Genomic DNA, 13,807 nt, shown 5'->3' on the forward strand with positions numbered 1-13,807 from the left:
GGAGAGTAGGGTGTTTCCCCCAGAAGAGCCCTGCTGTCACCCACCTGCTTGCCTCCACAGTGCCCTACACTGGCCCATTCCCAGTACCTCTTCTAGGTTGACCTAGTGACCGTAGAGTCACAGGACTGAGCTCAGGTTAGCTCCGTTCCCACACCAGCCCTGAACTGCCAGTCAGGCTTTGTCTCTGCCCTTGCCAGGGCACTGTGGCCTGAAGAAGGTTACAGTAGCACTCCCAAGTGGGGCATGAAGAAGGGATTGCCTTCCTAACCGGCAGGAATGATAGGGGTCTGGCTAGAAACCATGGACCCAGAGCCAAAAGATAGATCCATGCTAATCTGGACACCAATTCTAGGCCAAACAACGGTTAGAGATTACAATAAACTAGTCCCACACCAGCTCAGAATGGAGTATAATAAAGGTCCCTTATTTAGGGGTAGACTCACAGATCAGCCACTTAAGCCAGCCATTCAGGGTATATGTCCCCAGTCACTGCTGTCCAGGCCACCTGACAGGACCCAGACCATAGGGGAGAGGCACAGAGGCCTGAGAAGAGCAGCGGATGGAAGAGGGTGAAGGGTTAGGAGAATGTGCCATAGTTACCTGTCGGAGGAAGGAGCCTTCCTTCATCCCATCCTTAGCACCCATGCAATCAGAACAGAGCCTCTCATTCATAGTCCGGTCAGCTTGGCTCCCACTCAAGAGTCTGTGTGTCTGGATGAGAGATTCTGGTTGGTTCTCCATCTCATCCCCACCATCCAGCTCACTTCCTTGGTCCCTTGCAGGCTTTGGAGTGGCCTGCCACCTTGGTGTCCTTACAGATCTGCCCTGCATTGGGGTAGCAAAGAAGCTCCTGCAGGTGGATGGGCTAGAGAACAATTCCCTGCACAAGGAGAAGGTGAGGAGGGCCTCGGATTCCTGGGAGTCAACCGGTGTGCCCGTTAGCCCTGGGGATCATGCCCATGGCTTGGCCACCTCCTGGGGGCACTCAGCTCTCACCTGGCCTGTTAGCACAGTCCTCACATCCCCGCTTTCTTGCCCAGAAGATCCCCTTTTCCCTGGGCACTTCCTTCCATCTGCCTATGGGCAGTTCATCTAGCAGTGGCTCACAGCCCTCTGAAGCTTGCTGGGCGCCTCCCACCATGTTTGCCTCCCCTTCTTCCTTGCCTCTGCCATTGCAGCGTTCATGCGGGGCCATGTGCTCCAGTTCCTGGGGACAGGCTTTCCAGGTTTCCCATCTCATCCTCACCACCTTGTCCCCTCCCATGGTGTTCACAGTCAGCCTGCAGTCTCAGCTTGCTGTGGTACCTGACTCTGACCCTTACTCTGCCTCCACTTCGCCATTTTCCCACCCTAGAACTGGCATTGTGGATGTTCCATCCTCACCCAGAGGAAGCCATTGACATAATGTTATCCCACTGGGCAAGTGACAAGAGCAGAGACCTGCCGTCTCTCCTAGCTCTCAGGAGCCTGTATAGAGAGTCGAGCTGGTGCAGCGGGGAAAGCCCAGGTCCTACTCACAGCAGCCTGATCACTGGATGGATCAGCAATCCTTCCCCTCCTGAAGGAGAGGGCTGAGTTGGCTTGTGCCAGATCCCTAGCTGGAGGGAAGCACCCAGCAGATGGTACCTTTAGCCTGGACATGCACTGCTGTGCCCAGGGGCACCTGCCATTTTGGGGCCTTGGGAAACCACAACCCCTTCTCTAAGCCCCAGTTACCAGCGTACATGGAACCTCATGCCATGACCTTGGCACAGTTGACAACATACTCAGTGCTGCCTCTGAGGTGTAAACTTGTTACTCCTAGACACAATGAGGCCCTCTTCTCACTGCTTAGATTCTTAAATGAGTTTGCTGGACTGGAGAGATGGCTCAGTGGTTAAAAATATGTACTGCTTGGGCTGGGCAATGGTGGCGCACTCCTCTAACCCCAGCAACCAGGAAGCAGAGGCAGGTGGCTCTCTGTGAGTTTGAGACTAGCCCGGTCTACAGAGTGATTTCCAGGACAGCCAAGGATACACAGAGAAACTCTGTGTGTGTGTGTGTGTGTGTGTGTGTGTGTGTGTGTGTGTGTGTGTGAGAGAGAGAGAGAGAGAGAGAGAGAGAGAGAGAGAGCAAAACAAAATGCACTGCTCTTGCAGAGGCCCCAAAGTTGTGTTGCTTAGCTGACAACCACATGTACCTCCAGCTCCAGGCAGTCTGATGTCTCTCTACGGGCACCTGCGCTCACGTGCACACACACACACACCCCACACAGACACACACCCTAAAGAATGGCGCTGACCTTCAGCCATTTCAGAAGGGATGGTGGGTTTGGGGATGGCTCAGACAGTGAAGTGCTTGTCTTAAACAAACACTTGAGATTGATTCCTGTTAGCCACGTGCAGAGTGCTGAGCCTGTGGCCCCTGCTTGTTATCCCAGCACCAGAGAGGCAGAGAAGGGAGGCTCCTTGGTGACAGAGACTCCTTCTCAGAGGAGGAAAACTATGTTCCTAAGGATGACATACTCGAGCCCACCTGCACTTTTGTTAGGAATTTGTTTGTTTGGTTTTGATTTTTCCAGACAGGCTTTCTCTGTGTAGCCTGACTATACTGGAACTTGCTTTGTGGACTAGGCTGGCCTCGAACTCACAGAGATCCAACTGCCTCTGCTTTCCTTAACTCTGAGTGCTGGGATTAAAAGTGTGTGCCACTACCATTTGGCTGTTTTGTATTTGAGACAGGGTCTCAATGTGTAGCTGAGTTTGGACTTGAACTCACAGAGGTCTGTTCCTCTGCCTCTCTAGTGTGCAATATCAAGCCTGTTATTCACCCTTTTAAAGGGATATTTTTATAATTTTTTCTCCATTTCCCAGATTGTACTCCTTCAGGCTGGGGGAGACACGTTTCCTCTGATGGGCAACTCTGGTACTGTCCTGGGAATGGTGAGTGGCCCAAAGGCTGTGCCCTGTCCAGACTCGGTGTCCACTAGCCACAAGGCAGCTCCTGCACACATGTTTTTGTGCGCCGGACCCTGTCCTCTGCATGTCCTGCACCAACCAGGGTACACTGTGTCACGTCCTCCTCTGGTTACACTCACCCCGTGTGCCACCTGGAGATGCCTGCCCCCTGTGAGCTCTTTCCTGCCGCCCAGGACATACTCAGAACCTCCTCCCTGAGACTGGTCCTGCTCCACAGGAATGCACCCCAGCCATGCTTGACCTCCCTCCACCCACAGGCGCTGAAGAGCCATGACCACAGCACCAAGCCCCTCTATGTCTCTGTGGGCCACAGAATAAGCCTGGAGGTCGCTGTGCGTCTGACCCACCACTGCTGTAGGTTCCGGATCCCAGAGCCCATACGCCAGGTATGGGGACTGGGAGTGGGGGGTTGACACTGCCACCCAGTCTCACCTGGGGTGGGTCTCTGCAGGGATCTGAGGACAGGTCCGTAAGCCCCTAGCTAGAGAGCCTAGTTTAGCTAACTGGGCACTGAAGGCAAGAGTGTAGAGCAGAGGTTGTTTCCCTTGGGAATTCTTGCCACTTTGTGCCTGCTTCTGCCTTGCTGAGCCTCCTGCACCTGGTACAGCAGTGCAAAGAAAGAGCAGCTTGTCTTCCAAAGCCAGCACATCCCAGGCAGGACCAGTGGGGAGCAGCCCTTAGCCAGAGGCTCTCACAGCGCCCTCTACCGCTGCACTGAAGAGGCTTGTGCTGGTGACAAGGACACCAATTAGGATGGACCCCAGGGCATGGTTCTGCCAGGTACCTGACACCCATGCTGCTGTCGGTGCCCCAGAGGCTCAGCACTCTGATAGCCGGTCATCTCAGGCTGCGGGAGAGCAACATGCAGGTCACCGTCCGTGTCACCCATCACGTACCAGTGCCTGCTCAGCAGTGGCCCGTAGTCGAGGACCCAGGAAAAGCTCCACCCTTTTCTTTTTCTGGGTTTTTCGAGACAGGGTTTCTCTGTGTAGTTTTGGCTGTCCTGGAACTAGCTCTGTAGATCAGGCTGGCCTTGAACTCACAGAGATGTGCCTGCCCCTGCCTCCCAAGTGCTCGGATTAAAGGTGTGCACCACCACCACCTGTCTGGAAAAGCCACTTTTTAGAGTAGGACAGTCTGGGCTCTGGAAAGACACTAGCAAAAGCCCCGGGTCGGGAGAAATTTGATGTTCAAGCAACTCAGCCAGAGGCAGGAGGCAGGAAGCCTTACCAACAAGGGACTCCAAGGAGCTACTGTCTCCCTCAGCTATAAGACAGTTTTTCAGGCCACAGCTCTGCACACTCAGGAGGCTGTGAGGTCTTTGCGAGGTGTGAAGGAGGCCATGCAGCAGACTGCAGACTGGACTCTGCTCTGAGGGAGAGCAGCCGAGCTGCAGATGCATAGGATGGCCTCTAGGGGGCAGCAGCAAGCTATGTCACCTGTGGTGCTCAACCCTGCTCCTGGAAAGGCTGCCCATACGTGGCCTCTGAGAATGAGTGAGCTGTTGGCATTCCCCAGGAAAAACCCTCTTTAACCTAGCTCACCCCAGCCCTCCCTCATCTAGGGTGTTACTTTGGTTACAGGTGCAATGATCTCTCAAACCTGTGAGTTCTGTCCCTAGTCCCAGGAAGCTTTTCCCCTTCCATCTCTGTGGTCTGAAGAGAGAAAGCCACTGAAACCCTCCCTGAGGACACACAGCCCTGTGTTATGCAGTCCCAGACCTGCTTTGCCAGCCTCAGGTTTTGACCATGCTTTTCCCCCAGTTACAGTGGTTTCTGCCCTAGCAGGTAAGGGGTGAGCCTACTGCAAAGCTCCTTGAGTACTGGAAGCCAGAGCATGCCGAGCACAGGAGCCTGCCCAACCCTGTGTGCACACGGAACAAACACATGGCTGCCTACCGTGGGGGCCCAGACTGGTGGGGGAAGGGAACAAGCCCAGCAGGACTGTCTGTGGCTCTTGGCTTCTCTTCTTTCCATTGGCCTCTCAACAGGGCTCCCCTCCCTATAAAGTTCTCCAAGAAAGGTTCAGTGCTAGTCTCTGGGGCCTGCCTTCCCTCTGCTCTAGTCCATACCCAGACTCTGCTGCGACCCGGTAGGGCTGTTGGTTTCAGGCTTTGCTGTGTTCCTTGTTTCCCAGAGTTCCACTGTAACTCTGGTCCATCCTGTGCCATCAGGATGTCCCACTGCCCACGGCCTACTTCCCTTAGCTGAAGAGGCGCTGTCTTCAGGATTAGCTGTTGCTATCTGTGGGTCATGTGGTCCCAAAGCTAAGCTAAACCCATCTGAGCTGGGATCAGGGATGAGTGTATATTCAGGCCTGAGTTCCACTGTATCCCCACACCTGTGGCCCACAGTCCTTTTTTATTATGGTAACTTGTCAGATGACCTGGAGGTGGGCAGGTGTCACAGCTGACACCCATCAGAGGGACAGACAGAGAAGACAGACACCTGGACTGTTAGCAGCATAGAGAAGCAGAGGCTCTGGACCCAGGGTTCACCGGTCAGTCAGCTAATGCAGGGAGGAGCCAGGACCCTCAGCCCCCAGGGTCTCAGCATTTCTGCCAGCTGCACACTGGTGGGGCTGATGTCCCCACAGGACATGACGGGCCTGTATAGGCTGCCTCTGGAAGGGCATGAAGTGCTCCCAGCAGTTGGGGATGGGGAGATGTGCTCAGGGCCTGGCCACAGTTCTGTGTGTCTTCCAGGCTGACATCCGCTCCCGAGAGTACATCCGAAGGACTCTAGGACACCCTGGGTCTCAAGCACAAAGGCAGGAGAGGTGAGCGTGAGAAGGATGTCCGCGGTGTCCTGTGTGAGCTCCGCCTGCCCTTGATGAGACCAGGACTGGCAGGGGACATAGGAAGAGGTCCCTTGAAGGAAAATAGACCTCAAACCTAGTGGGAACCCTCGAGAAACCCTACTCGTGGCCCGGCTGGCCCAAGGCAACCTCCAAGCACGGCTGCTGTCCTAGTTAGGGTTTCTATTGCTGTGAAGAAACACCATGCCAAAAGCAGGTCGGGAGGAGAGGGTTTATTTGGCTTACACTTCCCTGTCACTGTTCATGGTTGGAGGAAGTCACAGCAGGGGAGAAACTGCTTCAGCTGGAGGGGAGCTGCTTACAGGCTTGCTCATCATGGCTTGCTCAGCCTGCTTTCTTACAGAACCCAGGACCACCAGCCAAAATGGGCTGGGTCCTCTCCCATCAATCACTAATTAAGAAAATGTCCCACAGCCAGATCTTCAGGGAGCATTTTCTCAGTCGAGGCTGTTGACATGAACCATTCAGTCAGCTGCCTAGCCTCTTCTGGTCCACTCCATCTGTTCAGGGGTGCAGGTCAGGTCTCCTCAGAAAGGATATGGTCTCTAGCGTCAGACACGTTCTCTCACATGGCTGTCTCCCCCTCGCAGAAGCTCTGTCCTTCAGTCTCAGCTGTGGACACAGGGCTGTTGTGAATTTTTTACACAAACTGCTATTACTAGAACAGACCTCAGGGAAGCCTTGTCAAGAAACAGGTACTGTGGTTCCATTTCATGGGTTAGGAAACTGAGGCACGGGGCATCAGCCACAGAGCATAGTGCATCTGGCAGCTTCAGTTTTGGTCCCTGCCTCTGGTGCTCCTCACTTCCAGGTGGCAGCGGCCCTGTCTTGTGTGGTGCGTGAGTAGTTAAGGATGCCCCCTCGTGCTCATTCCCCTGTAGCTGGTGGCTGTTCCTGAGCCCATGAAGCTCTTTGAGACTGAGGGAATGGGCAGCTGGGCCAACTCCCAGCTTCACAGTTGAGCTCGGCCAGCCTGAGGGCAGAGTGGATCTGTCCAGCTAACAACTGTCTGCCCTTCAGGAAGGGAACTTCGGACACGCCTGGATTTTTATGTTACCTGTTTCTTGGTGTCATTACCAGGAGCCAGAAGGAGCAGGGGCCAAAGGCATGCCCCAAAGGTAGCCCAGGATCACCTGCCGACCAAGGCAGGCCCCCCAAGGACTGTGACAGAGGCCCCAGCACGGACCCCAAAGATCCCCAGCCAGGCTTCCAGGAGCAGCCAAAAGCTCAGCAGTCAGAAGGAACTGGGCATCATGAAGACTCAGACCTCTGGCCTCCTCCAGCCTGGTTATAGTCGCCATCCTGAGAAGATGATCTCTAGGAGCTGTGGGAACCTCACCCACAGCCACAGGTCGAGCACCAGGCCCCCCTGCCAGAGGCAACAACAGCCGAATCCCCAGAAGGACGCAGCAGGCATAGTTTACCTTGGGCCATGGCTGCCCAGCCGCCTCCATCACTAGCTGGTCAGTGTGGTCACCATGCTCCAGCAAGACAACATTTCAGACCAGGAAACACACACAGAGTATACAGGAGCTCCAGGTACCCAGAGGTCCTGAGATTGTCAGCCTGTGCCAGCACCTGCAGCTCTGACCGTCCCCCTGGAATACAGACCTGGTTCTGACTTGGCTCTGACTTCCGTTGCCATCCTGGCCACAGACTGCCCTTCAGTAGGCATAGCCAGACTGCAACCCCCAAGGTGCCTGTCCTTAAGCCTGATGCTGAGCTTGAGGGACCTGCAGTGGGAAAGCCTCAAACCTGGAGCAGGCTCAAGAGTGGGTGTTGGGGAGTCAGCTCCGCAGAGGGTGCCAGATGGGAAGCCGGTTGAGGCCCATGGTGAGAAAGCCCCAGGCTCAGCTCCTCACTCCTCTTCCTGCCACCCTCTCACCAGAGGGAGCGTCAAAATTCCATCCCACCAAGAAAGCAGGTCTGTTCCTAGGCCGGGCCTGGAGTGGTGACTGCGGCAGGCCACAGAGGAGGCTGACGAGAAGCTCAGCTCCAGCACCGTGTTCTCCCACACACACTCTCCAGGTTCACTAGAGTGGCAGCTGAGGTGGGACACAGAGGTGACATACCTGTAACATGTCCTCTGCCTGCACCCTAATCCCCAGACTTCCTGGAGGAGAGGTGGTGGGCTAGACTAGCTGCCAAATCCTACACCCGTGGGGGGTCAGTGGTGGAGGAAGTCACAGCCAGTCCCATTTAGATTCAGCTGGGCCGCTGAGTCTCCCTTCTAAGCCAGGTAGTAGTGACTGTCAAGATCCCTTGGGGGTAGGGCTGCTGGTTCCCACTCTCTGGGATTTTGGTTTGGGACATTGGGGAAGATACATGTGGTCCTGTCACCCAGTCAGTTCCCAGTAAATTAGGTGTGTGGCAGAGAGAGGCAACCTCCCCACCACACATCTGATGTAAGAGCCTCAGGGACACCCATGGTGTCTGAGCAGGAAGTTAATCCCTATGGTGCCCACATCCCCCACCTTCTTTAGGGGGCTTGTGGGAAGGGAAGTGTATGCTTAACCGGGGAATCCCCCCCCAGCTGTGGCCTCACTCTATCTACTTCTGAGTCAGAGTCCCAGGCTAGTACCTTGGATCTAACAGAGTGCCCCGGACTGGCAGGTTTCCAAGAGGTGCAGCCCCCACTGGCCCTCCCCTATCACTCACAAACACTGTACACATACATGCTTGCACACCCACACATACACGCATGCACATACACTCGTTCCCTGGCTTTCCTGTGGAAGCCAAGAGCTGGAGAGCCTGCAGCTGGCCCCACCATCTGTCTTCCTGATTTCTCCCTCCTCAAGCCTTGTCAAGACAGAGTTGTGGAGGGGAGTATTTTTTTTGGGGGGGGAGTTGGAAACAAAAGGTTGGGGTTAAACTGTAGTGGCCAGAGTCCTCATGAAGAGCTTAGATGTCGAGGGGGGAACAAGGCCTGGCCAGCCTCCCATGCAGCTGGAAGGTGCCACAGGACGGGTGGGTGAGGGCTTCACACAGGGTCCAACACACAGATCCTCGGGTGAGGAGAAGCTGTTAGCTTAGAGAAGTTGGCTCCAGAGGCCAAGGCCATCAGTCTTTAAGGCCAGCCTTACAGATAACGAGAAAAACAACTTTAAAGAGTCCTCAATCCACACCTCACTTGAGCAGGCAGTTCCTCCCACTCCTGTGAGCCACCAGAGTGTGGCTGGGAACCCAGCCTGGCCACCCCTCTGTCTCATCTGTTCCACCCCAGCAGGAGACCTTCCCGGGGACACACAGAAATCACACACCTGCCCAGGCCCTCTTCTCGGTCACGGTGGCCATTTTCCCTGGGAGGGTGGCTCTCCAGGCTGCCAGTGCAAACACACAGTGAGGTGCAGGGCGGAGCCTGAAGGCAGCTTGTAGGTAACTTTTGTGTGCTTTGTTCTGAGAGAAGATCCTTTTGGCTCAGTCATTAAATACAGCTTGTTGACTTCTGCAATATTCAGTCCGGGTGTACACAGCTGTCTGTGTGGGCCCAGCCAGTGGGGAGCTTGAGACCGGAGGACCACCAGCCTGACCACACAGGCCAACAAAAAGAGGATTCGTTGTCTCATGCAGCTATTGCCTCTTTTGCCCCAAAGCATTTTCATTGTTATAAGGGAGCCCTGTGAGGGACCTCCAGTCCCCACCCTTCCCCACGAGAATCTGCCAGCCCAGCCAGCCCACTTGGTGTGTATAGGTCTGCCTGTTTCCAGGCTCCTAGGTGGGGTGCCATGTGTCCCAGTTCACTCCTCTTTGTGACTGCGCACTATTCTGTGGGGTTGTGCATCAACTCCCAGATGCTTTCCTTGTGCCTGTCCCAGGGACGCTAGATGCTGAGCTCCTTTGTGACTGTTTCCATTCTTGTGGGTGCATACCTAGGAGAGACAGTGCCGGGTCCTGAGGTGGCCCTCGGCTTCACTTTATAAGAAACCCACCACCCCTAGGGGCAAAGGGCATAGCCCTACACCTTCGGGCACCTTTGGACTCTGGCCACCCAGGGAGTTGGAGGGGACCTCATGGGAATTTACTTGCCTTCTCCTAGTGATGAATGACTTCAGCGCCTTTTGTCCACTTTCTGGCCGCGTGTGCATCCTGGGATAAATGTCTGTTCACATCCTTAGTCTGTTGCTGTGTGTGTGTGTAATTGGGCTATTTGTAGTTGACTTTCAAGTTCTGGATTTTAGCGATGGGAACGTGTGTATCAAGGAATTAGTCTCAAATCTGCTTCATTGCTGATTTCTTTTTATACCCTGAGGTTACTAGAAACAGACCCACTTTGAGTTCTGCCTTTGGCAACCTCTGTTGTCTTGGCTGGCCACAGCCAACATGGGGTGGTTCTTTGGTGGCCTCCTAGAATGACTCAGGAGCTGTTCCTCACCGAGGACCCGCATGAGTCCCAAAATTGAAAGGAGGCTGCCACCACCTCTGCGTCACAGCCTTTTCTGCTTGTCCCCAAACTACTAGCATGGCCCTTGCAGACGCTGCTAGGAGTGGTGCAGCTCTCCCATGGAGCAAAAGTGTAGGGGCTCAGGACACCGTGTCATTATCGGGGCCCGCGACAGGGTTGAGGTTTGGGGTGGGATGTGCCACGAAGATGCTGGAGCTGAGTGCACTGGGGAGCAGCCAGGCTTGGGGGTAGTGCGGGGCCACTGTACGCTTGGTGTTCGGGCAGTGCTGTGCTGTCCTGCACATCAGTGGCAATGGTGTGGGGCCCTAGCCCTCCAACCCCCACTCCAGCCCACAGTTTGCCAGGCTGAGCTGCTACAGGGGCCAGGGGGGTCCAAACTGAAGGAGTAGGGTAGGTGGAGCATGGGCTGTGGGCCAGTCTGGGGTGGGGTGGCCAGACACCAGTGCTTGAGGGCAGGGGGCCCTAAGTACTGCGGCGTCTCGGCTTCTTCCCACAGAACCTTAAAAATAGGGCTTGGTGATGTCCGTCTCAGCAGACCACAGCTTTCAAGAGCTAAGATATTCTTGAGCCTCTTAATAATTCAAGTCCGATCCAAATAGATTTTCATTTTCATCTGCAGCTTCTGTGCCCCTTCCCAGCATCCTCACCTCTGTCCAGCAGCTGGGAGAAGAGGCTTCCAGGAGGAGGTAACCTAGCCCGGCCTCTGGGTCGCTAAGGACCCCAGCCATCTCCATCCCTTGTGGCAACAGGAATAGTGAACACTGTCAGAACCGGAGTGGCCCACTATGATCTGGCCATGGCCAGCTCTGGGGAGAGAAGCCCAAGCCATCACTACCTAGGAATCGGGCAGGTCAGGCAGGGAACCTTGACCTTCCTCAACACCTTACTAGGACTACTTGCTGTCTCTTGGCCGTTGGGGAGCTCACCTGCTCCCTAGACCCCATCGGCTGCTACCCAGGCCTCTGGGAACATTGTTGTATCTCCTCAGAGGAGTCCTTGGCGGGCTTTCTCTGGGGCTGTGACCTGGTGCGTACAACTATCTGACAGGGCTGCAGCCCAAGGCCTCTGCTCTCACACGCTGAGTGTGTCTGGTCGAGGTGGGTTTAGTGTCTCCAGAGTCAGTAGGGTGTCAGTCTACCTGTCAGCTAAGGAGCTGGTATCAGAAGTGAGGAGCATCTCCCACCCCAACAGCAGCCCAGCCCAGCAACCCTGCCACACCACCCTGACGAGGTCCAGCAAGGAATTTTATCTAATTATTAATTAAAGGCAGAGACACAGAATAAGAGGCACCACTGACATGCAGATGAATGGCCCAAGGGGTTGTCAGCTGGGTGTCACAGAGGTGATGGAGTGGGACTCTTCCCCACCCCCACACACAGAGCAGGCACCCGTGGTACCAGGTCCCTAAGGGCTCCTGGGAAATGGGAAGGGAAAGTGCAGGGGTCCAGACTCCAGGCAGAGGGACCCGGAGCAGGTTCTGATGGAGAGGGCTGTGAATATAGTCTGGGCTTGGGTTGGGTTTTGTTTTGCTTTGAACAAGGTCTCACCTTGAGCCTCTGATCTTTGTGCCCCACCCCCACCCTGCCTCCTAGCGGTGGGGTTACAGGTCTGAGTCACCACACTAGAGCTGGGATCAAAGCCAGGCTCTGCATGCCAAACACGACCAACCAAACTACATCCCTAGCTTTGGGTTTTGTTTTTACTCCTTTAAATTTCATTCACAGTGTTTTTCTAATCAAAAGCCGTAAGCCTGCGCCGTTCAGGCAGTCAGACAGTTCTGTAAGGCTTGTCCTGAAAAGCTGGTGCCTCCTTGCCTGGGTCTCTCTCAGAGGCAAACTGTTATTCTAGCATGTTCTTTGATTATTTACTTCATTCTTTAAAAAGTATGCTTGAATTCTGTGTGCCTGTGTGTGGGTATGTGCGTGTAAGCACAGCACTTCAGGAGCTAGAAGAGCGCGTCACATCAGAATTACAGACTGCTGAGCGCCACGAGTGAGCCCGTTCTGAACTCGGCAGCAAGCCCTTGAGCGCTCGTACCCTGGGTCTTTACCCCTAAAGACCGTGCAAACATTGTTCCTTTCTTCCCTCCAGATGTTAGAAGTTGCCCATTGACTTCTTGCTACTGCAGTTGGTGTCTGTTCTTATGTTAGCCATTGCTCGTGTGCCCATGAGTGTGCATGCACACCTGCGCACTCCCACACACTCATTGTCTTACCTGTTTCCTGTTTCTCCTGCTTCCTAGTTGCCTTATTTAAGGGAGGAGTTGGTTTAGTTTCTCCACAGCTGTTACTAATTTCTCCCTTATCCCAGCAATGGAAGCCAAGGGTGTACATCTCCTTCAAGGGCGTTAGTGGCAGAAGGTCGTGTGTAAGCTCAACTTTTTGGCACTTCTGGTGGCCATTCTCCGGGACAACCTAGTGGGCCACCGTCCTAGATTTATGTAGTTGCCTGGCACTAAGGTGATGGTGGGAGTGATTTCTTATTAGTAAAGAAACTGCCTAGACCCATTTGATAGGCCAACCCTTAGATAGGCGGAGTAAACAGAACAGAATGCTGAGAGAAAGAAAGCTGAGTCAGTGAGTCACCATGATTCTCCCATGCCAGGCAGACGCAGGTTAAGATCTTTCCTGGTAAGCCAGCTTGTGGGCTACACAGATTATTAGAAATGGGCTAGTCCAGGTGCGAGAGTTAGCCGAGAAAAGGCTAGATATAATGGGCCAAGCGGTGTTTAAAAGAATACAGGGTCCGTGTAATTATTTCGGGTAAAGCTAGCGGGGTGGCGGGACACAGCCCGCCGCTCCTATGCCAACACTAAGGTCACTTGTGTGTTTCATGAATGACAAAAGCAAGCAGGGACCGTCCCCAACTTTCCCTTCTAGGACATGTGTGGCTGGTGCGCTCTCTCTCTCTCTCTCCCTCTCTCTCCCAATCCCCTCCTCCCCTCCTTCTCTTTTATATTTTCAGCTGCCATGACACAAGCTGCTTTGAGGACACCATCGTGGAAATATGTCTTCCGCCCTTCAAGACTAGATGGCAGCACCCCAACTGTCATCACTGTAACCTCCTGAGACCCTGAGAGCGAGCCTTAGCCCACCTGGCTTCAGTCTCCTGTCCCCCAGAAACTGTGTGACACAGGGAATCTGATCCAAGGTTATCTGTTTGCTGAAACAGATAAGTGGTCCAGAGCTGTCCTTCCTCCCAGGCCCACCCATCTCTCTGTTTGCTGAAACAGATAAGTGGTCCAGAGCTGTCCTTCCTCCCAGGCCCACCCATCTCTCTTGCCTTGTACCCTCCTCCTATGCCTGGGGATTTCTCATTATGACTCCGGGGTACAGATCTGTACCCCATAAATCCTCCATCTCACCAAAGTCCACATTTCAGTGCTACACAAGACCCACCCTTTCCACCCTAGAAGATGCCCCTGATGGCCTCTCTGCGGGGAATCTGGAAGGAGGCTCTTTGTTAAACTAGCATGAGTTTTTTTACCAGCAGGTGGTGTGTGACTCAGTGGGAGAGCACTTGCCTAGCATGGGTTTGATCCCCAGCCCTCACCCATACACCAAACAGTTGCTGCAGTGCAGGAGCTTTGTCTGTAAGGTCCATGAACACCGTGATGTCAGGGGTCTGG

General features: G+C 54.4%; 1 protein-coding gene across 4 annotated transcripts in view; it reads left to right on the plus strand.

Moving 5' to 3' along the window:
• LOC142842259 (endonuclease V-like) overlaps positions 1-10,062 on the plus strand; it is a 10,929-nt gene extending 867 nt beyond the window's left edge. Inside the window, exons 3-7 of one of the 4 annotated variants that reach the window (XM_075959103.1) lie at positions 783-895; positions 2,853-2,921; positions 3,215-3,343; positions 5,662-5,735; positions 6,855-10,062. In XM_075959103.1, coding sequence (XP_075815218.1) covers positions 783-895; positions 2,853-2,921; positions 3,215-3,343; positions 5,662-5,735; positions 6,855-7,068 — 599 coding nt within the window. In that variant the 3' untranslated portion in view covers positions 7,069-10,062. The remainder of the gene's footprint in view (positions 1-782; positions 896-2,852; positions 2,922-3,214; positions 3,344-5,661; positions 5,736-6,854) is intronic. The other 3 variants (XM_075959100.1, XM_075959099.1, XM_075959102.1) reach the window with 3 other exon arrangements.
• The last annotated feature ends 3,745 nt before the right edge of the window (positions 10,063-13,807 follow it).

Source organism: Microtus pennsylvanicus, unplaced genomic scaffold (assembly GCF_037038515.1).
Source record: "Microtus pennsylvanicus isolate mMicPen1 unplaced genomic scaffold, mMicPen1.hap1 Scaffold_351, whole genome shotgun sequence".
NCBI lineage: Eukaryota > Metazoa > Chordata > Mammalia > Rodentia > Cricetidae > Microtus > Microtus pennsylvanicus.